Genomic DNA, 25,204 nt, shown 5'->3' with positions numbered 1-25,204 from the left:
TGGCTAAACAGAAGGCACAGGGGCAGCAGCGTTGCTAAGGAGGCACAAGGAGGAGGACGAGAAGCCTCCAAGGAAGCATGGCACTGGTGAAGAAGGATTGTTAGGGTTGTGGGATTGGCTGGGCCGCCATCAGTTCTGATCCAAGTGGCCCATGAGCCATTGGAGACTTGGGGTGGGAGGGTTTGTACTGCCCAGGGCTGACTGTGGCTGTTTGATTGCTTTCCTAAGGCAACTTTTCCCAGTGCCAGCAGAGTTCTCTGGTTGCCACCTCAGCACAGAAGCACATATTTAGGGATGTCAGGTCTCTTCTTGTCCCCTTTACAGGAGCAGCTTCTCAAAAGAGCTTTTGTCTGGAGCAGCTGCCCAGACAGCTGGGCAGACCCATGCCAGTCTGTTTCTGTGTTTCCTTTCCCAAGAGCAATACCCAAACCTAGGTTGGAGAGCCAGGCATTGGCTGCCTGACCCAGGATGCTTGCGGTCTCCTCAGAATAACACCACCCTCAACATGAGCTTGGCAAGTGCCACAGGGAACACATGGAAAGAAACAGGATGGATCTGTGAGCAATGTCTTGGGTTGCTCTCCCAGCAGGATGCTAGCAGAGCCATCATCTGAAGCAGCATTGGCAATATTCAACCAGTACTGGAAAATTCAGGGTTTGAAGTCGCCGTGGCTGATTGCACCCTGTCCTGCAATCATGGAATAAGGCTGGGACTGAGATGGGTGGGAGGTGAGAGCAGCACCTCTGGTGACCCTCACTGGAGCCACGAGGGCTGTGCTGGCCACAACAGCACGGCAAGAGCCAAGACCTCCGTAAGCCCCTGTGCTTGAAGGCAAACAGCCTGGGCTGGGGAAGGCCAGGAAGGGCAAGGTGTGACGTGCTCCTTGCCAAAAAGCAGGGAGACAGGATGAGGTGGGACAGCAGAGGCCATTTGCTGGTGGCCCTGGCATGTCCCCATGCGGGGAGGTAGAGTTGGTCACACACCTTGCAGTGTTGGGCTTGGCAAACCAGCGGGGCTGTAGGCAGGCAGAACTGGCCCGGGCTCCGCTCGCAGCTCCCCGGGATACTGTCGGCGAGGTCCTGGCACACTGGCCCTGAGCCCGCAGCCACCACCCACACCACAATCTCTCCTTTGTTTTTGATGCCGACGCATCCAGAGGCTGTAGCTGCGTTTCCTACACCCACTGGGAGGATGTGGGATTTTCCTGGCTGTGAAATGCAGCAGCAAGAAGTTCTGGCTGGGCCAGTGACTCAGCTGCCAGTGATGGGCAGGGGACAGTTTAGATGGGCTCTCCCCTCTCCGTGTGTGCAGCAGCCCAAGCCACGGTGCCCTTGCAAACCCTAATCCTTTTGTTTTCCACCCCACTCCTAATTTTGCCACACAAGAGAAGAACTTGATTTTGACAGCAGGAGATGCCCCAACTGGTTTGGGGAAACAAACAGATGAATTTTATTTTCAAAATACTTAATTCCTTTCATCATAGTCATTTCTGCAGAAACACAGTCAGAAGTTGCTGTGTAGGAGTATGGATTTCTGGTAACAAGGCCACCTACACAGATCCACCGCAGGAAATAGGAAGCCCATACCCAAAGCCTCCATTGTCTAAGGCCCAGTTTTGCAGAAGTGCTAAAACACAGTTTAGTCCCGCTGCAGGCAATGGGAATAGATGATGCTGAGCCCTTGGCAGGAGGGGGTCAGGATTGCCCTATCCTGGACCTTGACTCCGTGAGTCACGGCACTGCAGGCATTTGAGAGTTGGGAGAATTCTGAATCTCGGCGCAAAAATCCCCGTGCAATAAATAATATGCTGTTAATTCATCTATTGCATCTTGGGTTGATAGTAGGGAGAATAAAAGTACCTGTTTCTTTCCTCCCGCCTTCTAAAAGCTATTTCATTTCCTGGAAAAAGTCCTTTAATTGTGATGCATAAGCATTTTCAACTCACATTTTCTCTTGGATTTGTAATATTGCTATTTTTAATGCCATCAGCAATAATAAAGTTGTTTTCTGCAGAATGAGCCTAAGCATTTAGGCCACCCAGACAGTGACCCAGTTTATCACGATTCGACAAAAAGTATTTATATATTTCACAGCACAAGAAGAAATGATATTCGAACCTCTCAGCCATTTTGATGAGTACTTTCTTGGTTCCTAATGTTAAGGAGGAGGATGAAAAAGAGCCATGTAAAGGGATATGTTTACCAAACATATGTACATTATGTACTAGTCTCCAACAATGGTCATTTTCTACTTAGAGAAAATAATTGTAGTTTTAGCACCTGTTTAGCCTGATGCCCGCTCTAGATGGACTGTACCTTCACTGACATGGATTTTTTTTTTCATCTAGACAAAATCTCCTTTTATTTCTGCAAAAGGTACCTCTCTTTCCACAACTAACATCAATAACTTCATCAATAATTTAGTTAACCCAATAGGAAAAAAAACAAACAAACCCTAAAAACTTTGTTAAAATTATGTCCTTTCCAAAAGGAGCTATTCTGCAGCAATTCTGTTCAACCTCACGAGTGTATTATGGACTGATTTAAACAATACATTCAAAAGAATTGTGCTTCTGTGGATTTCTTGGCCAATCAGGTCCTCAGCTCTCTAAAGAGGAAACATGGGGGACACAAAACTTACGCTGACATGACCATATTTTTAGAAGTTGCTTAAATGTTGCTTTTTTAAAGTGAAATACCTACTAGTGTTTCTAACTCAATCTACAATGTTTGTGGTCACTTTTCCCTTGATGTTTAGAGCTTTCATAGTACTTCTCATTTGGATGTCTGAAAAAATTTAGAGGAAAGTATGTATCTGTTTTCTCTATATCGAGGTGGAGAAGGAATCAGACTAGGAAGCAATTTCGGACAATAGCATGGATATGTGTATTATGTTGGCTTTGTTTCATTTCACTAAGCTATGTTTTTGGGTAGAGTGTGATCCAAAATAATGTTGGAAATGTACTGGGTTAGCTGTTCCATTTGCTTCCTATAGAAAGCTGTTTTTATGGATTTATTTAATGTGGGGGGATTCATTTCATAGTGAAACTTATGTCACTGCTAGAACCAGTTAGAAGCTTTCAGAGGACATAAAGTGGCCTTGAGAGCAAGGGAGTTTTACACCTTTGCAGCTCAGTCTTGGCAGTTTTGCTTTGTTAATATTCTCTGCGTTGAATCTAATTCAGACAAAAAAACCCACAAAAACAACAACAAAAAAACACCAAACAAACAAACAAAACAACCAAAAAAGCCTTGAGCAATTTCAGGTTCAGTAATTAGTGGCAGCCAGGACTGCAAAGAGTTCAAGAGCTATAGGTTTAGGTCCCCATGAGGCCATTGGAGTTATGCCACATCCCTAAAGGTCAACACACACTCACCTTGGGGACAAGAGTCTAATTCTCAAATCCTTGTTCCTCTTGACTCGAAGCAAGGCCACGATTCCTGCTTTCCCACACCCCAAGAGAGGGCCACTAGCATCCTGCAACGAGCCTGGCTCTGTCTCTCTGCTGGAAGTGGTTCCATCTGATAGCAGTTTTCCCAAAGGGAGAAAATAACTCTACAGAGTGGTCAGAGCACTCGGGGGGGACTGTGTAAAAGGCGAGTTGAGTTCTCTGCTCTCCCGAGAGAGTGCCTGCAATTATTGATAGAGAGTGGGAGTTTCAGAAAGTGTGGTTTGGGGGTTTAGCTTTGAACAACTGACTAATAATTACAGCATTTTGCACATGGGTAGTGAGAGAAGCCTTGAGTTCTTCCTTTCAGAGAAAATAATTGTGTCCAACCACGTATTTCAAGCCCAAGTCTGGATGATGTTTGTGTGCCTACTTTCCCTCGTCACTGAAAGCCACAGCGGAGGCAAAGAAGCATCAAAGCCTCACTCACCTCACACGTCAGTAACTGGATGCCCTCTAGCGAGGCTGTCACGCTCTAAGATCTGTCGGCCCTTATTGTACTGAGAGGTGACACAAAGGAAGCCGGCTTTGCAGCGTTATCCCCTGAGGCTGCCTTTCCTCAAGCGGCCAAGGCTCATCTCAGCCTCTAGACGGAGCAGTTTGCTGCCCTGTGCCCTGCTCAAAATCCGCTTTGCTATCCAGGGGCATTTAAAGGAGCTGTAGTGTGGCAACATTTGATTTAACTCGGCGAGGAGGTTTCCAAGGAATTAATATTTAACATTTCAAATACTTGGTGTGAATTCACCAGGCAGTTTGCAGGATGTGAGAGTTAGTCTTCAAAACTGTAAATGACCAATTTAAATGTTTTAATATTAAATGCCTCATCAGTTTATAGAACTATTTGGGCTCTGTTAGTAAGACTCCTGGCATGTGAATGTACACAAATGTTTCCTGTGTTGCTTCCCCCATCCTCTTTTAAATGCCAAGATTAGGTGTACCTGAAAAGAAGCCTTTTTTCTTCTGCAGTGTTAGAAGCCGATCCTGTGCTCATTGCTCTGAAAACAAACTCACACCTAATGAAGTGAGAGCACAGCACTCCTTGGGTCTTTTTTCCCTAAAGCCAGCTAAAGATTTGCCTTAGTGTGGGACTGGCACGATTGTGAGACTGTACTGTGGGCCTGAAAGATGCAGAACTTAGAAGCTGCATGTGGGAGATTAAAATTGCCATGCAATTGTTATATTTTGGAACATAACTTGTAAGCAATTTTTTTTTTCTCTTGAATTATTTTGTATTTTATTAAAAGCTTGGTACTTTTTCATTTCAAAAAATATCTCGTTAGAAGGCATTTGCAATATTCTCTCCCAATTTATTGCCCTTACCAATGCTTTGATATGTAGGTGTTTGCCAGACACAAACTGCAGTTCCACTTTCCTTTCTGTACAGGATCTGCCTAGAACGAACATTCAGAGTGAAAACCAGGCTTTGAGGATGGTGCAGAAGAAGGATGTCAGCTGGGTGCATACAATGAATGTCTGAATTGCAGCCACCTGAGGGGAATCTGCAGATGCCAGGTAAGGATAAGGAGAAGGGGGATGCAAAGGATGGGGTTCATAGCCAGCTGCCGGGCTGAAGAGGGGGTGATTGCCCTCACTACACAGCAAAATAAAGCACCACCAGACACTTGTTAACACTTGCAAGTTTTGTACTCATTCAGACATTGCTTGACATTCCAGACTTCAGAGATTAATGGGCAAGCCAGAAATAACATCTCACCATTGTAGTACACATGGCAGAGATGATTGTGTGGCTTTTTCCTACCTTAAGGGCAGGTAATGGCATTAGAACAGGAAGAGAGAAGTGACACGCATCATAGGTAAACCAGAGTCATCAATCTCTTCCTGTGGCAGCATAAAAAAAGTACAGTCACTCTAATAGGCTCTGGGATTCCCCATAATCAACTAGAACTTCAAATTTCCCTTTCTGAATGTATGTGGTTAGTACTAGAAACTTTTAACCAGCAGAGTGGAAGAGGAATTACGTGACAGACTACTGTACCTAAGAATTCCTCTCTTAGAAGAGATAAATGAAAGTGAAAATGTGCCTGGTGAACCACTGAAGACTTTAAAATAATTAAGAAAAATTGAGAATAAGCACAAAAAGCTTCTTGACTTGCAAACCAGTTTTATTTCACACTTATACAAAGTTAAGACACTTTAAAGCACTTACAGTACTATAGATTACATCTACAGCCATCACGTTAACAGGGGACTTCTCAGGCCTCGGGAGCTTTACAGTTTGAGGCTGATTGTCTACAAAGGATAAACCCTCCTGCAGAGCCACATAATCAGATAGCAGGCTGTGTGTCACTGCTCTATGATTCAGAAGAAAATGTGGCTCTCCAGTAAGTCCTGGATTGACAGTAGATGCAAGAAATACTAAAGAAAATGAAGGTACTCCTGAATAAAAACCCCAAAACCTGTCATGTGCGAAATGGATTTGGACTGCATGGATCTAAATATATGCAGTTTTCCACAGATGTCCATGGTGAGTTACTTTTTCAGTTCAGATGCAAATTCTCTCAGCAAGGTAACTATCAACAAGACAAAATTTACTCTAGTGCACCATGCAACTGAACTTTTTAGGTACCTGAAATCCTGGAGTAACAGCGGCTCTGTAATGTCTGGGGAGTAAGAACAATGGCACAAGGTGTTCCCTGGTTATAAACAATAAACTTTGGTCACCCAAGCAGGTTACATTCAAGTTTCATTCTGGTTTCAGGCGACCAGATAAACACAAGAACATCTATGGATGGCACACAACTCCAAAGGAAGAACCAAAGCTACATTTACTTTCCATTAAATCAAAAAACAACTTGCCATAGGAAAACAGCGTTTCATACAGAAATACAGACAAATATGCAATTCATTTCAGAGTCTTTCATGGAAATAAACAACAGGAGACAAATACCAAAAGATAACCTAAAAAAACCTTCAAAGGAGTAAAAAATACTGTGCTTGTCCCTTCATTCAGTAGCTTTAGGAAAGGCAAAGTAGCCTTTCCCAGCAGCAGTGGGAATCTCCACATCTCGAGTGACGTATTTTTTAGTTAAACAATAAAACACAGTGGTTTTTATCCAAAATGGCAATCAGGAAAGTTGTTATGGTGGAGGAGAAGGGACCCTGCTTTGCAGGCTCAAATCATCCTTCCTTTTGACTTCAGCATTACCTCATTTTGGCAGTTTTGGGTACTGCAGCTCTCTTTCCCCAATTATCTTTCTTGAAAAAGAGAAATAAACCAAAAAATCTGTCCTTTCAGACTTTGTTCACATGGCAGAAAATATGCAGGAGACACAAGCCCAGTTTTTAAGCCTTTTCCAGGTTATCTTTTGGACCAGCTGTATAGCAAGGCAACAAATATTAGTATAAGCTAGTTTTCTTCATGATCCTCAAAAATTCTTGCTCACTTACTTCCCCATCTCCATCTCGATCAGCTTCATCAATCATTTCCTACAAAACACAGTGTACATTTGATCAGGCACTGGACTCTAAACAGTAGATAGTGCACTCATTGAAACAACAATAAATCAGAGGGACTTCATGTGAAAACAACTATGTATTTGACTGCTTTTCAGATTCCTGACCTCTCAGCCCTTTTGGTATAGGACTAAATTCCCACCCAATCCCTAGGAGCTACAGGAATGGTCTGGGCCTGTTAGAAAAGCTCTGGCAAATCAGAATTTACCTGAAGTTCTTCATCTGTTAAATTTTCTCCCAGCTCCTTGGCAACCCTTTTCAAGTTTTTGAATGAAATTTTTCCTGTGCCATCATCATCAAATAATCTGAAAGCTTTCAGGATTTCTTCTTTTGAATCCTTCTCGCTCTAAACCGAGAGTAAAAAGCACATGTTAATCAGAAAACCCCTGACACTGAGATGTTCATTTTTCTTATGCTGCCACAAGAATTTCTGCTGAAAACTCCTACCATTTTTTGTGTCATCATAGCCAAAAAGTCTTCGAAGTTGATGGTGCCACTTCCTTCCTTGTCAATGTCTGCTATCATCTTCTTAATCTCTTCCTTCTTTGGCTCAAAGCCCAAGGCGCGCATCGCAACCTGTGCCAAAATAGCAAAACCAATTCTGTTAGGAGGCCACCAGAATTGTGGTGTAAGAGCTGAGCTAAAGCCTGTTTCATCTCCTTGTCCAGAACTGCAGTCACAACTCACTGCCATGAAAACACCTTGGTGTCCTCTACCATCTTCTGTCATCTGGCTGAACAATAATAGTGTAGGTTTGATGCTCTTAAGATATTGGTTTTCCTATATGGTAGTGAATATCCACAGTTTATATCAGGCAGAGGTAACTCATGTTTCCAGGTTACAGATGCAGAAATTGAGCAGAGTGTATGTGAGAAACCAAGGTAAAGGAGATAATTAAATTTAAAGTGTTCGTACTTACAAAAAAATCAAACACATAAAATCACAGGGAGACAACTAAGAATCATCTTCCCCCTTGTCTGTATGCAAGTGCACACACCCTGCCTGAATAGTTACTGAAACACAGCTCAGATCTCTGTTTTGTTCTTTTTTAAATTAAAATCCAGGTAATTTTCGCATTACATATATGCAAATATGGTTGTAACTTTCCTGAATGCATGCAAAATCTGTGTTTACTTCTCAGGAGAAGAAAATATTTGGTATTTGGATACTCATCCCAGAACAACAAAAATCCACTTCCCAGAAACAAGCACCTTAGTCATGAAACCTGAAGCTGTTTAGTTTCTCTAATGCTCAGCTATTCAAAGCTGTCAGATTTAAGTAGCCACATAGTAGAGAAGCCTGTCTATTGGGAAGCATTACATGCAGAGTGCACCCTCTGTCACGATTCAAATTCAGTCACAACAGCAAGCCATTACTCTTCTTTGTATTCCAAAACTGTTTTAAAATAGGGTAGGACAAACAGAAAAAGCAGCTACAATTTTGAGATCAAAGATATTTTCATCTCAGAGGAAAAAGAAAGAAAAAGTTTGAAAACCTTCAGTTCTTTTATGTCGATGCTTCCAGATCCATCAGTGTCAAACAAATCAAAAGCTTCTCTGATCTCCTGCTTTTGCTCTTCTGTAAGTTCAGGTTTCAAGCCACTTTTCTTCCGCTGGGCTGTACCTAAGCCAGGTTTTCTATAGTTGGATGCCTTTAGAAAGTGAAGGGAGAGAACAGATAAGAAACAGTGCATACCAGGGCGAGTACACTAAATTATAAATGACAGCATTAACGCTGTAGCAGAGGTGAGAGACAGTCCTTGCTGCAAGTGGTAGACATTGAGTCTCTATGTCAATTTCCTTAGGTTATTGTAGAAAGAAATAAAAGAGATTTTGTTCCTGGGGAATGCAGATTTGGGCTTCCTGTTTTCAACTGAAAGATTATCAATTAAAGGAATAATGGCAGAAAAACAGGTGGGCAGCCTAAAAATGAACACTCCATTGAGACGACCACGACCCTCTCCACCTCCTGCCAGTTGCCTTTCCTGGAGGTTTACCTGAAAAATATGAATACAACATCCTCACAGCTAAAGAGGGTAGTTGCTTAGGGTCTTGACTGTAAATGAGACTCAAAATCAGCTACTCCTGTGGGGGAAAAGTTTCAAGGGAGCTGTGTGGCTCCAGGCTGCCTGTCCATCGAGCAGACACGGAGCCAGGCAGCAACATCCTGTGGGAGCAGTGAGATCAACACACGACCTGTCCCATAAGGAGAACTAATCTGCTTGTGCTGAGCTGGTGCATCATTATCCAGGCCATTTCCAAGACCTTTCCTGCCTTTGGTGTAAGCCAGTGCAGTATAGAGTGTTTTCCCACCCCCTTCCCCGACCTATGAAGCAGGAAAAACGCCTTCCTCAAGTATAGATTTGTTTTTAAATCAGCAGCAGACAGATTTTCGTCCTGCAGTCTTGAATCTGCACAGAACCGTAGAAGCAAAGGCAGTCCCTGCCACCCCCAGCTTCATCTGCTTAGGCTTTATAAAAGTAAATAAACACAAAGCAGGGAATTTGTTACCTAGCTACTGCTGACCAGTCTCTTGCCTCTGCTGAATTGTTAGCATTTTTTTAGTGCTGGGATCTCTCTTTTAACTTAGGAGATTGCATTTTCTTGTATTTGTCAATGAAATTTCGTTTTTCAGCGTGATTTGTCCCTCCTAGGTTGGATTGCAAAGCCATTTGTCTGGCTCACTCCTGACTTCCTTCTGCTATTAACACACGTATCAGACTTTTCCTCTTTATATGTTGCTCAGGGAAGAAGACACGCGAGACCTTTTCCTGGCTACGGAGACTTACTGTTCCATTTATTTCACATCTGAGTTGTGCAAATCCCTTTCAGGTTCCACCTCCGGGCCTGGCCGGTGCCATTCCAGCAACACCGCGGGGGCCCGAACGATGCGGCGGTCTGTGAGCTGTGCCAAGAAGAACCAGGCATGCCTGGAGCAGGTGATGCATTTTGCGAATCCCGGTGTTTTTCCGGGCGTGTTTTTCCCGTTGGAGTGGGGGGGGGCCTCTCCGGGGGGCGCCGTGCGAGGTACCCGGGCAGCAGCGAGGGCCTGGGCAGGGGTGGAACCTGAAGGGGGTTTGCACAACTCACGGTGCCGGCGGGAGGGGCTCGGGGGAGGCGGCGGTGGGAAGGGAGCCCGCGGCGGGGAGGGCGCGCTCACCATCCGGCCGGGAATGCCGCTCCGGGATGGGACGGGACGGGACGGGAGCTCCGCACCGCCGCGCGCGACCGACACGCGCCGCCCAGCCGGCCAATGAGCGAGCGGAACCACCGCGGGAACCCGCCCCCCTCACGGCTCCGGCCAATGGCGGCGCGGCGTGCCCGTGAGGGACGGCTGAGGGAGCGCGGGGGTGGGCGGGCCCGCCCGCGGGCCGGCGGAGGGAGCGGCGGCCGCGTCCGGGCAACTCCGTGTCCAGGGAAGCGGCGGGAGCGCGGCCCCTCCGGTGAGACACCCGCACCGGCCCGCCGGGCACCCTCCGGCCCGCAGGAAGCGGCCAGGCCGCCGCCAGTGTAGTTCCGGTGTGTCCGCTCCGGGCGGCTTCCCCCCCCCGGCCGTGTGGGGCAGGCGGGCCGGGACACGCTTCCTCTCCCTAGCAATACTGCAATATTGTATTCAAATGGACTTCGGCTGTGTGAGATAGGGGGAAAAAGTCTTTTTGGATTTGGAACAGCTACGCAAAGGGGCATTTAGGGAACTGGAACAAATGATATGAATAAATTCCAGTACCTGAAGGACACTTACAGGAATGATGGGGCAGGAGTATTTACGAGGGCATATAGTGACGGGACAAGGGAGGATGGGTTCAAAATGACAGAGAGTTGATTTAGATTGGGTATTAGGAAGAAAGTCTGTATTGGGAGGGCAGTGACGGACTGAAACAGGTGGCCCAGAAAAGTTGTGGATGCGCCATCCGTGGAAGTGGCCAAGGGCAGGTTGGATGTGGCTCTGAGCAGCCTGGTCTGGTGGAAGGTGGCCCTGCCCTTGGCAGTGGGGGTTGGAACTGGATGAGCTTTAAGGTCCCTCCCCACCCAGACCATTCTGTGATTTGAATCTGAGCATAAGAGGTACAGGCCTCAGGGTTCTCAATTTTTGGTGTGCATAATTATTCAAAAGGGGAGCTTTGTCTTAATGCATGTGGTCTGCTACAGGACCATGGTGTGGAAGACATTTTAACGGAAAGGAGATTTCTTTTTGGTGTGTTAAGAATGAATAGTTGGTCAAGACTTTAAAGTCTTGGCAGTTTGTAAGTTATGAAGAAGTGGCATTGCTTTTGTTTTGCTTAATGAAGTATTCGTGCATGCTAATTGGACTAAACAATTTGGAATAAAATGTTTTTCCAGACTTGAAGGTTAAAGTCAGTGGCATGACTGTTGTTACCAAGAAGGATCTGCACAGAGCTCTTGAGTTTTGCAAGTAATTTGTCCATTCTGCTCTAATTTGCCCTAAGTAAGACAAATAACTGAAATTCCAGACATCAGGGCAAGAGGGAGGTAGTAGTTCCACACAGCCTGTATTGCTGGGAGTGTAAGAAACCATGGGAATTAACAGTTTTTTACAATCAGCCAGCCAAAAATGATTCCATGGTATTTTAACAGTGCCCCATTTCAGCAACTCTGCCCATTGATTTCTTATTATAAGTGCACAGGAAGTGGACCTGCTTTATATGGAGGAAAGCTGTGTTCAGGGCTAGACTATGAAATTAATTTTCTGGTGATTTGTGCTCTGGTGTGCTGTGAGGATGGGGCAGTAATTTGTGATCTGTTCACAGATGCCGCCCACTGCCCATGGCTTTCAGGGATGTGAATGCCAGGAGACACATTGGACTCCAGCAACTCTCATCCTTAGCATCCACTGGGAGAACATTCCTAGGGCCAATGAAATCACATAAATTCATTGTGGATGAAATCACTGACCAGAGCTCATTGATTTGTTCTGCTGTTAGACTGATTGAAAGTTTGGATTTGACAAGTGCTGCTGGACAGCTTCTTAATGAAACCATTCAGGCTCAGAACAAGGAGTTTAAGACTGGGGTGAGTACCCTGTTGTTCCTGGTTGGAGCGTGGAGCAGTGCTGTGGTGGAGTGCCTCCAGCAGAACATTCCTGTTCCAGCAATAGTGTCCGTGATGTCTGAGGGGTTGAACTCTTGCTGTGAGAGAATCCAGTGTCTTCAAATACCAATACCTGATGTAAAGAGAGAGCTGTGTTCTAGCAGAGTTAGGCCAAAGGCTTTTGAAAGCAAAACTGGCCAAGTTGGACATGATGGTCTTACAAATCCTTGGAATTTGCTGTGTTTTCAGAGGGATATTTCTGCAACAGAAGAAGCAATTCCAATAAATGCTTGTTCTCATCAAGGAGATAATTGTAATTTTAACCAGGACCTAGTTTCACCCTTGGCTGGCTTTGGTTCAGTGGCTTCTGCTATCAAAGCAGTGGGTGACAAAAGTTCATCTGTGCTGTCTGGAAGTGGCATTACTGCTCCCAGCTGTATCACATGGAAGTTAACCCACAGCAGGCACTTCAGCACTCCAGGGAAAAGCCTTTCTTCAAGTCAGCAAGGTAATTTTCAGGGATACCCTTCAGGACCTCCAGCAGATCTGTGTGGATGTTGTGGTTTAGGACACCTGGCAGTGGCTCTGAGCCATGGAAACCAGACCAGCCTGAAACTGCTGCAAAGCATTGCTGCTTATCAGCAAGAGAGAGCGGAGTGCCGTGGCTCTTCCTCAATTAATATCACAGAGATTGTGACGTGCCGTGTGCTGGGCCTGCCTGAGAGCTATTCCTGTGTTTCCCCAGGCTTTGTCACACTGGTGTCACCGGAGCAAGCCACAATCATCAAACACTTTGCAGACAAAACCCTCCGGGTTCTGCTGATGGATGGTGACCTCACGGAGCAGTATCGACACTTGGGGTTTAACAGACCATGTAATGTAAGGACCATATTGGAGCATGCCAATCCACAGGGAGGCAGGGCAGGAGGTACGTGGCTAAGCAGAATGTCGGATATTCTGATGAGCTTTGAAGTAAATCTGGTTTTGGTCAAAGGAAACGTGTGCAAAAACTTCATGGAAAGGTGCCTCACCAGCAGGATATTGGTAATTGGCTGCGTGGCTCGGGATGTGCTGCGTGCCTTTGGGGCAGCCACTGGTGCCCAGGCAGTGACGTACCTGACTCAGCTGAACGCTTCCTGTATCGGGAATGGGGCCTGGACGGAGCTGTGGAAGGCCAGCGATGGGCGCGCCGTGGATCTGGGCGAGCTGGTGCCGGTGCGGATCAGCGCGGGAGGCATCCCCCTGCTCACGGCCGTGCTCACCACTGCCCTGCCTTCCAAGGCGCAGCTCCTCGAAGACCAGTTCTGGACTTTGCTCTATCGACTCCATCACGCTCTAAAGGACGGGAAGGTTTTCCCTGGGGGCGGTGCAGTGGAGCTCTTGTGCCTCAGTCATGTCCAGGCACTGGCAGAGCAGCCCGGGCGACCGGGAAACGACAAAGCTGTGAGAGAGCTTCCCAGCCCTTGGCTGGCGGAGTGTAAATCCATTGTGCTGCAGGCACTGGCAAGCGGCTGGAAGCGGTACCTCTCTGTGGTCCTGTGTAACACTGGCAAGGCCAGCTCGGAGCTGGAAGCAGGCGCCGCGGTGGATCACTACCTCCAGAAAGCAGCGGCCTGTGGCTCTCCCTCAGCTTATATTTTGGAAGAGTTTAGGAGAGGTGGAGTGCTCAGGAGTAGCTCTGATCCCTTCCCTGACCAGGTCACAGATTTAAAGGTGTGTGATAATGTTGCAGCCAAGACAGAGGCATGGAGGAGAGCTCTAGACCTGGTACTGCTGGTGCTTCAAACTGATGCTGAAATTATCACAGGCCCCAGAAGGAGTCAGATCCTGAACTCACCTGTGTCAAGCGAATTTATGTTTTTATAGGATTTTCAGGATTTGTAAGTCCATGAGTCAGTGGGAGAAGCCTGGGTGCAACCTGCATGTCTTTATAAAACAAACGCTGAGAATGAACAGTTTAGAATGTAATAGCAGAAGTCAGAATGAGAGACAGTCACCAGGTAATATCTTACTTCTAGAAATAGGAACTAAATAACAAACAAAAACCATTTGTGGGCTTATCTCCAACCCAGGCCATGCATTTCTAGCTAATGGTATTGCCTGTGTGGATGTCCACTAAAGGCTTCTGAAGAAAGGTAGAGATGTCTTACATAACATTGCTGTACTTGTGTTAAATGAAAGAATATGCTGTAATTATTTCTTAATACCTTGTTCTTGATTTTTGTACATTGCAAACATAAGAGTTAAACTTGAAATAATGTGTTACATTTTATACTGAGAGATTGTATGAATAGATTCAATTTTTGCATATTTATGTGGTCCATGAATCTCTGGTTTGCCAGTGTATACCCTCTGGAATTTCTCTGGTTTTGACCAATTCAGGCTGAATCTTTCCTTTTGGTATTACAGACTGGATGCATCTCTACACAAAACTTCCTTTTACATTGCCAACTGGATTTTTAGATCATTTCCATGGGGTCTTTCAGCTATCCTTGCAGAGAGGAAAATGTTGCTGTAAGTTTTAGGTGTTGGCTAACAACTGGGAACGAATCTATCTTGGTGATTGAAGCACGGCATTTTTGCTGTGTTACAGCACTGACAGTTTGAAAGCTGGGCACTGGAGAGCTGGCACTTCATTGCAAGAGAGAGGGGTGTAACTATGGAGATATTTTTTCTGAACTTGGCATTCTGAGTCACACTGAAAGTGAAATGCCTCACCAGTCTGGTGAAAACAGAATGGAAAACGAATGGAAATGGTGAGGCTGAAGAGGATCCTTGCATTCAAGAACTTTCTCATTAAAATGCTCGTGGCTGGCAGCACAGATAATGAAATTCATCCACAAATAAAGTTTAGATACTTATTGGGGGTATCTGTGTATTAGAGTCATGTTACATCTCTGACCTGAAACTAAATATTCTGGTTTTCTGTCAGATCCCAGAATTTGGTGGATTTTGGCCAAATACTATAGGGGTTTATAATTTTAATTGAGAACAGTAGTTCCTAGCAGCATAAGGATCTCATTAGATTACAATTTTCATCATCCTGCAATTATATTTTTATTATTAATCAGTTGGCAAATTGACGTGTAGCTGCTTGGCCACACTCTTGATGGACCAAGGCGTGAGAGAGAAAGAGTCTGGTAGATAAAAAGAGGCAAAAGGAGCTGGGGGCTGTTAAGTGACGATTGAATGGAAACACAACAGATAAATAAATATAAACACACTCTGCTGCTCTGCAAGTATTTGCAGCTCATGTTTGGCTTTACACTGTTTTTCTCGAGCCTCCTGTGCTGAGCATTGCATAACCCCTGTTCACAGGAAAAGATCCACTTGGACTTTATTTGAATAATAGAGTGAAGTGTGTTATGGAAAATCTGCAGACAGGAATTGTATTGAGGTGGTCCAACATCTATTTATGGGACTCTTAGACACTGGGAGCTGACGCACCAAATGTTGAGAAAGTCCAAAATGATGTAATTTTTCCAATCAGGCTTTTAAAAAGCACATAATGATATATTTAAATGTTGTGATGCTGAAACCAGGACAAGAGGTTGTCAAAAAAGCTGTCAGATGTTACATTTTGATTAATTAACGCCTGCTTTCTACAGGCCAACAAAATGGAACAATTTATAAACTAGGTAGATCCTGTATCCTCAGTTACTTATAATTCTCTCTTTGTTATGCACAGAAGATTATCATGCAAGCTCTCCTCCAGGCATCCTCACCTGCAATTTGGAACACAACAGACTGGTGGGGCTCCCTCAGCCTCAGATCTCCTAAAGCTCTCTGCAATGGAATGGAGATCCTGCCCACCCCTGTCTGCCACGATGCTCAGCACAGAAACAATTTCAACATCTGCCATGGGCCATTTCAGCTCCTGCCAGGCAGAGGCTCCTCCTCTGGACACAAAGGCCGTTTGTCTAGAGCATGGTGTGATGGCAGAGCTAAACTTTTACATGTGATGTGCTTGGGAAATTGGGAAATGGCTGAGATTTCAGGGAGTTGGCACATCTTGCTCCCCGCTGGAATCAAGTCCCAGTCAGGTCCCTTTCTCCCTTGCACCCCAGTATCATCATTCCCAGTTCACACCACCTTCTGTTTAGGGCTGATGGCATTGTATTTCATATTTCTCTTTACAAAACAAAATTTTAGGCCTCTGCTCCTTGGGGATTTCCTGAAACATCATAGAGGTCTTCTTAATCTTAGCAATCAGACCCTTGTGCCTAGCTGAGCCAGCCTGGAGGGCACAGCCACCTGCAAAATCTGTCCCTGTAAGGGACATGGACTAGTGATCAGTGGCTGTCAGGAGGCACCTGAGAGTTTGCCTGATACCAGGTGTGCTGAAAATATGAGCTGGGGAATGTAGGAGACTGTGTGTGTCTACAGCAGTCCCCAGGTAGGCAAAGGGCTCTGGGAGGGTGAGGACAAAACTGTTAAGACTGTTCGTTTGCCCTGAACTCCTTTAGATATCCCAGACCAGGGCTGATGGAGAGGCTGGGAGAACATTTTCCTCTTTTTTTGAGAGGAGAGAGTTGGAGAGAATCGAATCCAGGAGAAAAGTTATGGAGTGACATGAGATTTTCAGCTCTGCTCACAAGGATGAGGCGACTGGCAGGCCTGAGTCATCCCATTGGTCACACTGCCAGCAAAAAACCATTCTGAAGAATGGAAGAGCTGACCTTCTTCCATGCAAAGCAGGTTGGCTTCCCATAACCAACTCAGGCAGGACATCTACAGGAGCTGAACCAACATCACCAGGTATCAATGAATTAAATGTCTTGTAACTATTTTTTTTTAAAATTTTAATCTTTTTGTGTGTAAACTCTATAAAACTCCTGTGTAAACTCCCTGTTACATGAAAGTGCCAAACTCAAATGGGGCTGAGCTGCTGCTTCAAGGAAGGACTTTCTGTTCTGGAACCAGCTGAGATGCCAGGATTGCTGTGAACAACAGGCACTTCTGGGACTAACAGAGACCTATTCCAAGCCTGACAATTCCTTTTACCCTGTTCTATCCCTCTCTCTCTGTAGATCAGGAATCCTTTCGAGATAATTCCACACCAGCACAGTCAGAGCATAGTTTGTATGACATAACTTGGAAAAATCTAAACATTACAAACTTAATTCTGCCACTTGCCACCAGCATCGTTGCATTAATTAACCATTTATTGCAAAGCTGCAGGACCAAGACCTTTCTTTTCTAACCAAGCATGAATTGACCTGCTGCCTTAAAGGGCTTTTTCTTTACAGATAACGTTGCTTCAAGAACTGATGTCCACAGGGATGGTTTCAGCCCAGGTGACAGAAGAGGAGAACAGCTCAGGTGCATGCATAAACCAGAGACTGGGTTTGATACTAAGTAGCTGAAGGAAGAAAAGAACACACCCCTCTGTCTGTTTTGGCTTCCTACCTGTTTATTCTGCTCATAATACCTATTTCTGTAGATTTTCAAAAAGCACCCACAGTGGTGCTTCTGCTGATTTCAGTGCTGGTTTGCTGTGAGGATTAGGATTCAGCTTGTTGCATTGTGTCCCCGAAAGCTCAGCAGGGACAAGGGCAATTTGGGGCAGAGATGCAGAATGGAAGGACAGAGTAGTTCCCCAATTCCTCCTTCCACATCAGGCCCTGGATGACCCCTGGGGAGTGGCTTCATGTAACATTTAATCCAAGCCCGAGTTCCCCAGCACCATCCCCAGCACCATCCCCAGCAGCCATGTGTTCCCATGGTGAGATGTGTTTGGGAGGAGTCTTTCTCAGAGGGTGGAAAGAAAGCCTGGGCCATGATCATGCACAGATGGTGAAAGAGCTCAAGAGAAGGGGGAGAAACCAAGGGCTGTATTTGGTTTCCCTGCCTAGCAGAGATTCAAAACAAATAACTGTTTAGTTCAAAAGGAATTCTTTCCTTGGGGACCAAGTGCTACTCCAAACAATAGGATTCTTTTTTCATTATTGCAGGAGTAGTAAAGATAGCATGCAGTTTTTATTTAGAAGTAATGGGAAGATTTGCCCTGACTGTTTTATTCCAGCTGAAATCGGTAGACTGGGGTTTAGTGCTATTCACAACTTTTGTCCACTGTGTTGTGAGACCAAATATTTAACCAGCATTGCAGATTTGGAGAGATGACTGAAGAAACCACAGTTGGTGAATTTATTTCCAAGGTGTAATGTGGATCACTGCTTTCACTGACTACACTTCCAAACAAAACCAAACAACAAGAACTTCCTATTTGTTAGGACTGGAGTGCCAGGAAAACCCCAGAGGAGTTGTATAAAATAAAATTTATTTATATATGTACATATATTCACACATTCTGGAGCAGAACAGTTTCTCAATCAGCAGCATTAATCTACAGTGTAGTCATACAACTCTGAACTGATTCATGTCCTGATGATGTCAAAGAAAACCATCAAAATACCTCCTTTTTTAGAATAGTTATCTATTATCAGTATTTTTTTTTTTTTCAAAAGAGCCTGGTAGAAAAAGGATCCCTCCAGTAAACTGAAAGGAATTGTGTCTTGTTTAGGGTATTAATTCCTGAATTCCATCTGCTGCTCCCTGCTTTTCTGGTTCTGCCTGTGAGTCACAGCTCCAGGATAAGCCTGTACCAGTTTTAAAGAAAGTGAGCACAATTCCACATGTGTAATTCCATATTGGTATAATGTCTTTGATTCCCTACGGTGATGAAAATCAACTGGTACACCTGCAGCAGTAAAGATATGTTAATTAGATCAGGTTAATTAACTGGCAAAGCCCTGCAAATATAACATTATTGGCAGCTCCCTGAGTATTCCTTGCTCAAGGTAAGAGGCTCAGTCCCTCTCACTGGTTTATGTGAGCACTGTTTAAATAACCTCCCCAACCATCCCACCCAAATTCTGGTGCAAGGGTGCTTGCTTTCTGGAGCTGTTCAGCTGGGACAGTGTTGCCGATGGCTGCCAGAAGCCAGGAATCTTGGATGTCATTGGCACTAAGAGAGCTTTATTGGAAGCGAAGCCCAAATCTCTCTTTGTTTATCTGAAGTACCAGGCAGTTAACTTGAAAAATGGTCATTTATGGCGACCCTGGCTGTGCAATTATTTAGGCTCATATTTGACATCTCAAACACAAGGGCAGTGCTGTAAAAAGGGGAATTGCCAAATGTCAGAGCAATAGTTGCTATACACGTTGTTACTGTGGCTAATTTGGGAACTGCTCTCACAGCTCAGCTCCAGTGCTGGATACTCAGGAGTGTTTCCCAGCAGAGCTTGAGGAGGACCTCTAGCCTCCCACATTCCTCTCACAGCCATTCATAAGGCCAGTGAAACTGGGGGAGATCATTATTAAACAGACTTCTTACTATTAAAGTGCTGAAGAAAGGCCTTCCGAAAATACAGGAGCTAACTTAAAAGACTTTTGTCTGTGCCAAGAGGTCCTGCTTGAATTTACTGTGTTTGAATTAACTGTGTTTGCTCACCTTGAATGGGAATTCCCATATGGTTTTGCTGATGTGTGTGTGTGAGACAAGGTATAATTTCCCCGATACATTATTCTTGGGAGACTGGAGGGGAAGGGGAAATCGCACTTTGGTCCTGAATTAATACAGGGACCAATCCCTTTCTCATTAAAAACATCAGTGAAGTTTCCATGGCTTTGGGGAGTCGGTCCCTGAGAAACTGAATTTTGTAAAACCATGATTGTCCTTCTTCCCTCTTCTAAATACTGGCAAAGGTGACTTTTAGATATTTCTTAATGGCAAGAAATGTAAAATTGAAGACTGCAAATGATGAGGAGTGCAACCTTCATTAAAAGCCACTCTCTTTCAGATGAACCTCTGATAAGCTCTGGTAGCAATAACCATTAATTAAGGATGACATGGAAAGCATTTCCTTCAGAGATGTAATAGGTTGGGCCATGCTACCCACAAAAGAATTTGATGAGGTTTAGAAGCCCAGCATCCCTGGGTTAAGGGATGCCTCCTGCAGGGAATGTCACTTAGGAAGAGCAGTCAGCTTTGGAAACAGGCATATCCAGGTCTGTGGGTCTGTTTCTTATCTTAAAACTGCAAACTCTGTAGAGAAGAAACTCTTTACTTTGTTCATATGGTATGTAACAAAACGAGGCCTTGGATAATGATCAGGAGTCAGAATTGTTGTAGGAATGAGTGTTTGATGTCATCAAAGATATGGTTTCTTCACCTTGAAAGAAATTTCCTCGATTTGCAAAGCTGATGAAGCTGACGGAATTTCTCTAAAAGCCTTCTCACTTGGCCATACACAATTCCCACAAGTCTGAACTCCCTAAGGATAATATCAGAGTAGCTCTTGAGAGAGAAATAGTAAACTTTGACAGTGAGCACAGTAGCTCTCTTTTGGAATGTGGGGTGAAGATTAAACCACAGCAGTTACGTTGTGCCAAGCAGAGTTCTGAGTTGTCCTACAAAACAGTGCAAACTCAGTGGAGCAGAACCATTCCTCTACATCCGAGCTGGCATGCTGGCAGGATGGAAGGAGTGTTGTCTTCTCAAATGCCTGGGCAATGAAGTGAGACCACAGTGGATGTGTGAGAGGTTGGAGTTTCACTAATTCTTTTTAACATCTCTTTGAAAGAATTCCCCATAATCTGCAGTCATTTCCTTTGCATGCCATCTCTTTATTTCTGGTTTTAAGTCTCCAGGGTTGAGTCTCTGTCTTGGTCTGACAAAAGTGTTGGAAGTCGCCCCTTGTCGCGTTTCCTGTATTGCTGATGCAGTGCTGTGTCAGGCAGATTTGTAGCAATGGTTTTAATATTGCAAGCAAAAAATGAACAGACTTTATTGCTGCAGGTTTGAGGAAAATCCTTCCTTCTCCTCTTTGGTTTAGTTGGGGTTGTTTTGGTTGTGGTTTATTTTTTTAAGTGGAAACTTAAAATGCTTTTTTAGAATTGTGCTTTCATCTGTGTCTGCCTCTTCCCCTGCTGTGTTTGCTCTTGAGTCCCCAAAATTAGCAAGAGTAATGTTCTAGTTTGCAGTGCAGTAGGAAAGAATAACTTGACTTTCTAAAATGTAATAAACAGTGCAAGACCTGGAACAAGTACAAAACCTTCAGACAAGGTGAAAGCCCCCAGAAGAATACCTCTATTCAAAATGTCTGGGGATGTCTGCAAATACTGCCAGCCGCTTAAGTCTTGTCCTTTTCCTTTCCAAACATGTGTATTAGGTTTTCCTTTAAAAATACCTACTGTATCCCTGAACTCTTCCACGCTCTCAGTCAAAGGAGGTAGTATTTCCTTTAGACCAGTTGATTCATACATAAAATAGAAGCTGCGAGACATTATTTTGGTCTTGGTTGTTTCCCTCTTGTGATATTGATGGAAAACAGTCTCTTTGAAATACTCAAGCTTTAAAACCACCAATCATCTCTAGCTATTGAGGGTTATCTGGCGTGACATCTCAGGAATTCCATGGGGCTCAAATCCAGTTCTACCTGACCTGATCCAGCTCTGTTTAAAATGTCCCTTTTCCTCTGGGGCCTGTCTGTGCTATACAGCACATCACTTTATTTCTTCATTGTGTTTTAGTTTTGAATGGAACTATGATATTCCCTCCTCTTGGTTTTTTCCCAACAAAATTCTTGCTTTGCAGACAGGGCAAAAAGGTTTTATTTTGTGTAGGAAGGTCAGTTACCTACTTACCTTTCCTTAATGCCTGTAGGTTAAATCAGTGATGATAAAGCCCTTACATCACACAATCTGTTCTGTACCTGTGTCTAAATGCACATGGGATCACTTAGGATAATATGCCTAGCAGATCAGGATAATTTGTTCCTTAAATATGAGCTTTGTCATTATTTTGGGGTCAAATATGATAGAGTGAGAGACTGTCTGTTGTTTAATGTGTCATCTGTTCCACCTGGGTGACACCCATCTGTTTGAGTGTCCCAAGCAGAGGCTAATTTTGTAGCTGTGCTGTTGCCAGCCGCCTGAGAAGGATTCTTTGTGGCATTTATTTACTTCTTTTTATTTGCCTTAAAATCGCTGCTGATTAGGGCCTCTTTGTGGTCAGATGAGAACAACCGTGAAAATTCCACTGAAATTTAACTTACTGGGAAGGAGCCGTAAGTGGTCTAGGATTTATTCTTGGATTGTTTTACTGTGTCACCATCGTTTATTACCTGGTAATTTCCTGTTCATCAATGACAAAGCAGTCAAACAACATATCCTCTGCAGTGGAGGTTGTCCCTACATGAGTAGCTTTTTGTATTTAAAGTCTAGGCAAGAGAGAATTCTTCTTAGACGTAAAAAATGTGCTTGGAAGGAAGGGATTAATATTAAGATGATGGCCTCATCATCTGATTTGGCCTCTTAAATCCTTCTGGGAAGTGCCACGTCCAGAAATTCCCCCAATTAATTTTCTTACAATCCCCTCTGTATTCTGCTTCTAACAAAGTCCTGTGAGAATGACTGCAACAGATGAGAAAATTAACTGAGATTTGAATCAGATTTGAAATTGGCAGGAAAGTGAGGGGCTTAAAGCCAAGCTCCACAACATCCTCAAATATGAAATATTTGGGATCAAGAGCCCAGTGTTTGCTTCTGAGGAGAACTAGGGCTGCTTGTGATTTGCTGCAATCAATCAGGACTTTGCAGTCCCATCAGAAAAATGTCACTGGGAATGAAGTGCATGGAAGGGAGAGTCACCCTGGAGGCTTGTCTGGGGGACAGCACCAACTGTGCCTGGGACCCCCTTCCTGCGGTTATCTGAGTTATCTGGAAAAGCCAGGCTGGAGAATATCATTAATCCATTTTTTGCTGCTGTTGTTTTGTTTGGGTTTTTTAGTGAGTTGATTAGCAGAGGCTGGCCACAGTTAATGTAAGGATGCCTGTGAGAACCGTGTGACCAGCTCAGACATAATTCTGAAGACATTAATTACATATTGCTGAAATTTCAAACCGTAATTGGAGATCAGTGCTATGTTGCAGCCTTTGCAGTAATCTGAAGCAGCTCAGTTCCACAAGAAGATCTGGAGACAAGTAACCACTTGAAGCCTATAACTGTTCCATTGTCATTATTGCTCTTTGTTTTCATTTTTAAATATTGCAATTAGTGTTCTTAAAAAAAGAATAAATAAAGCAAAAGGCAAATACAGACCATCTGTGAAACAGAAAGAAATTGTTAAAAGCTGCATCCACGAGGACCTCTGGGAAGAGTGCCACAACACAACTAAGCCTTCAGCCAACCTGATATAATTACAAATTAAACATCTCTAAAACGAATTCCAAATTGAAAATAAAACTCCATTCTGCTTCTTTCTTTGTGGTAGAGGATCATATTAATCTCAGTTCTAGAAATTACCACCTATTCTCCTGCAACCTGCAAGGTCTGTGAGGTCTGCATGCCCTCCACAGGTGAGGATTTTGGAGGGGGCACCTCATGGGGCATTGCTCAAATCCATGTTTCAATCAAGAGACTGAATTCAGGAGGATTTAGAGCAAGTGTGAAGCTTCCTGAGTTTTTTAGAGCTCTGCCATAAGGGCAGGTAATGACATTCTGTATTCATGGCATATAGAAATGTGCCTCTTGTTCCAGGAGGTGGCTTATTCAGCTTATATCAACTGGATTCTTTTAAGTAAAGGGCCATTGACAATGATATGTTGAGACATAATCGTTTTACACTTAACTAAAACACAGTCGCCAATATGTTCTCATTTCTTGTTTTTATCTAAAGGAACATTTTGCTGGCTTAAGTCAGACTGGATCTGATGGCTCTTGGGCCATGCTTGAGGTAAAAGTGCTTTCAGCAAAGTCGTCTAAGGATTTGTAATGCCAACTTATGTTATCGTTTACTGCTGTATTTACAAGAGGAACAAATGGAAACTTTAGTCCTTAAAAAAGAAAAAGTAGAAGAATTCTGTAAATAAATGAAATGGATGATGACACAATATTTAAAATTATTGCTGAACAATTCTGTCATTTAAACCAGACTTATTTTCTAGGCATGCCCTGCCTTTCACAGGGAAGTCTTAATCCTCAGAGAGATTAGATCTGTATGTTAAATAGGTCTGTCCTCTCCATCAAAAACAGAAGTATTCCTAAGAACTGAAGATGACTGTAATGAAACAAAAATCTCCAGAATCAAATTTCTTCATGAAGATCAGATTAGTCCTGAGACTAAATAAACAGATTAGTTTCTCAGGGAAGTTCAAAGTAGCCGCAAGAAAATGGTTTGACCTGTCAGGCGCAAAATAGTACACCAAACACAGCACAGTTTTTGGAACCTTCCTAATTTACACCAAAAGAAAAATCCTCTACCTCATATATATAATTCTAAAGAAATAATCAGTTATTAAGATGTTTGGAATAGGAAAAACTGAATTTTCTGCTTTGAAGAGGAGCACGAACCAATGGCTTTTAAGGGAAGGCTCATCAGAGTTTCCTTTAGACATTTGAACCAATGAAGATGTCCTTGGTAAAAACAAGTACTGCAATAAATGTAAAAATTCAAGATTTTTGCTTGCTGATCCAGTGTTTTGTTTTTCCCTTATGACACTGTTGTAGAAATAGAAACCGTGTATTTCATTGTGAATTTCTTTACTTGGTTTTGGAACTTCAACCTTATACTTTTCTTAGATTTTTTCAATGCCTCTGAAGGGAGATGATTTAGTTTGAGAATTTTGTTTGATGTGCACCGTAAGCTTTACTCTGGTCACAAAAGCTCCTGTTCCTGATTGCAATTACCGCCAGTGTATTTCTTTAACAGAGGGTTTGTCTGGGAAAATAATTGCCATTATTTATATCCAGTCTGTTCATCTCCATACTTCTCAGCTTGTCCCATGTCCTAGGTATGTTAAATTAGGAAGTCTCAGCACTGCTGTCAGCTGATCTGTGCTTCCTGGCTTTCTACCATCTGAGAAACCATTCCTTGGACAAAATGCTTTCTGGAATAAACCTTCTGTGCCTCGTGGGATAAAGATGAGCAGCAGCATCCCAGAGCCCTTGCGCTTAGTCAACTTAAAATAAACAGCTGTTGTTAATAACAATTAGAACTCATTAAAACCAAGTCCATTGGTGGTCCTTATGAAGTGAATACCTGCTTGCACGTCACTATTTAACTGATGTACAGACTGTCAAGTAGACAACAACAGCACTGACTGGAGAGACACTATAAATCCAACTGACTTCCCTCATTTTCAGTCCTCCAGAGACTGCTGACAAAATTACTGAGATTCTTCCCCCTCCAGTGAATAAGAAATGCTGAGTAAAAGGCTACTACATAAATTG

The 25,204-nt window shown here is 43.8% G+C and overlaps 2 protein-coding genes across 2 annotated transcripts; one reads left to right on the top strand and one right to left on the bottom strand.

Moving 5' to 3' along the window:
• Nucleotides 1-5,550: 5,550 nt before the first annotated feature.
• On the bottom strand, nt 5,551-10,161 carry LOC136291520 (uncharacterized). The gene is made up of 5 exons (XM_066186689.1): nt 10,082-10,161; nt 8,418-8,573; nt 7,370-7,498; nt 7,131-7,268; nt 5,551-6,895 (listed from the first exon to the last, which is right to left on the bottom strand). The coding sequence occupies exons 1-5, from the start codon at nt 10,082-10,084 to the stop codon at nt 6,806-6,808; spliced, it is 516 nt and encodes a 171-aa protein (XP_066042786.1). The 5' UTR covers nt 10,085-10,161; the 3' UTR covers nt 5,551-6,805.
• A 13-nt stretch (nt 10,162-10,174) lies between these two features.
• On the top strand, nt 10,175-15,271 carry BBS12 (Bardet-Biedl syndrome 12). Its single transcript, XM_066186690.1, is given in 3 exon segments — nt 10,175-10,270; nt 10,272-10,366; nt 11,700-15,271. Coding segments are annotated over 3 exon segments (2,328 nt in total). The 3' UTR covers nt 13,837-15,271.
• The last annotated feature ends 9,933 nt before the right edge of the window (nt 15,272-25,204 follow it).

This window comes from Chamaea fasciata, unplaced genomic scaffold (assembly GCF_029207755.1).
Source record: "Chamaea fasciata isolate MVZ Bird 193981 ecotype frontalis unplaced genomic scaffold, bChaFas1.0.hap1 SCAF_6, whole genome shotgun sequence".
Taxonomy (NCBI): Eukaryota; Metazoa; Chordata; class Aves; order Passeriformes; family Sylviidae; genus Chamaea; species Chamaea fasciata.
This window is presented reverse-complemented; position numbering and strand designations above follow the sequence as displayed.

What these genes read in the sequence shown, in the direction of transcription:
- LOC136291520 (XM_066186689.1), bottom strand. An exon ending in TCGACATAAAAGAACTGAAG is followed by an intron (nt 7,499 to 8,417) that starts GTTTTCAAACTT and finishes ATTTTGGCACAG; the next exon opens with GTTGCGATGCGCGCCTTGGG. An exon ending in CTATGATGACACAAAAAATG is followed by an intron (nt 7,269 to 7,369) that starts GTAGGAGTTTTC and finishes CTCTCGGTTTAG; the next exon opens with AGCGAGAAGGATTCAAAAGA.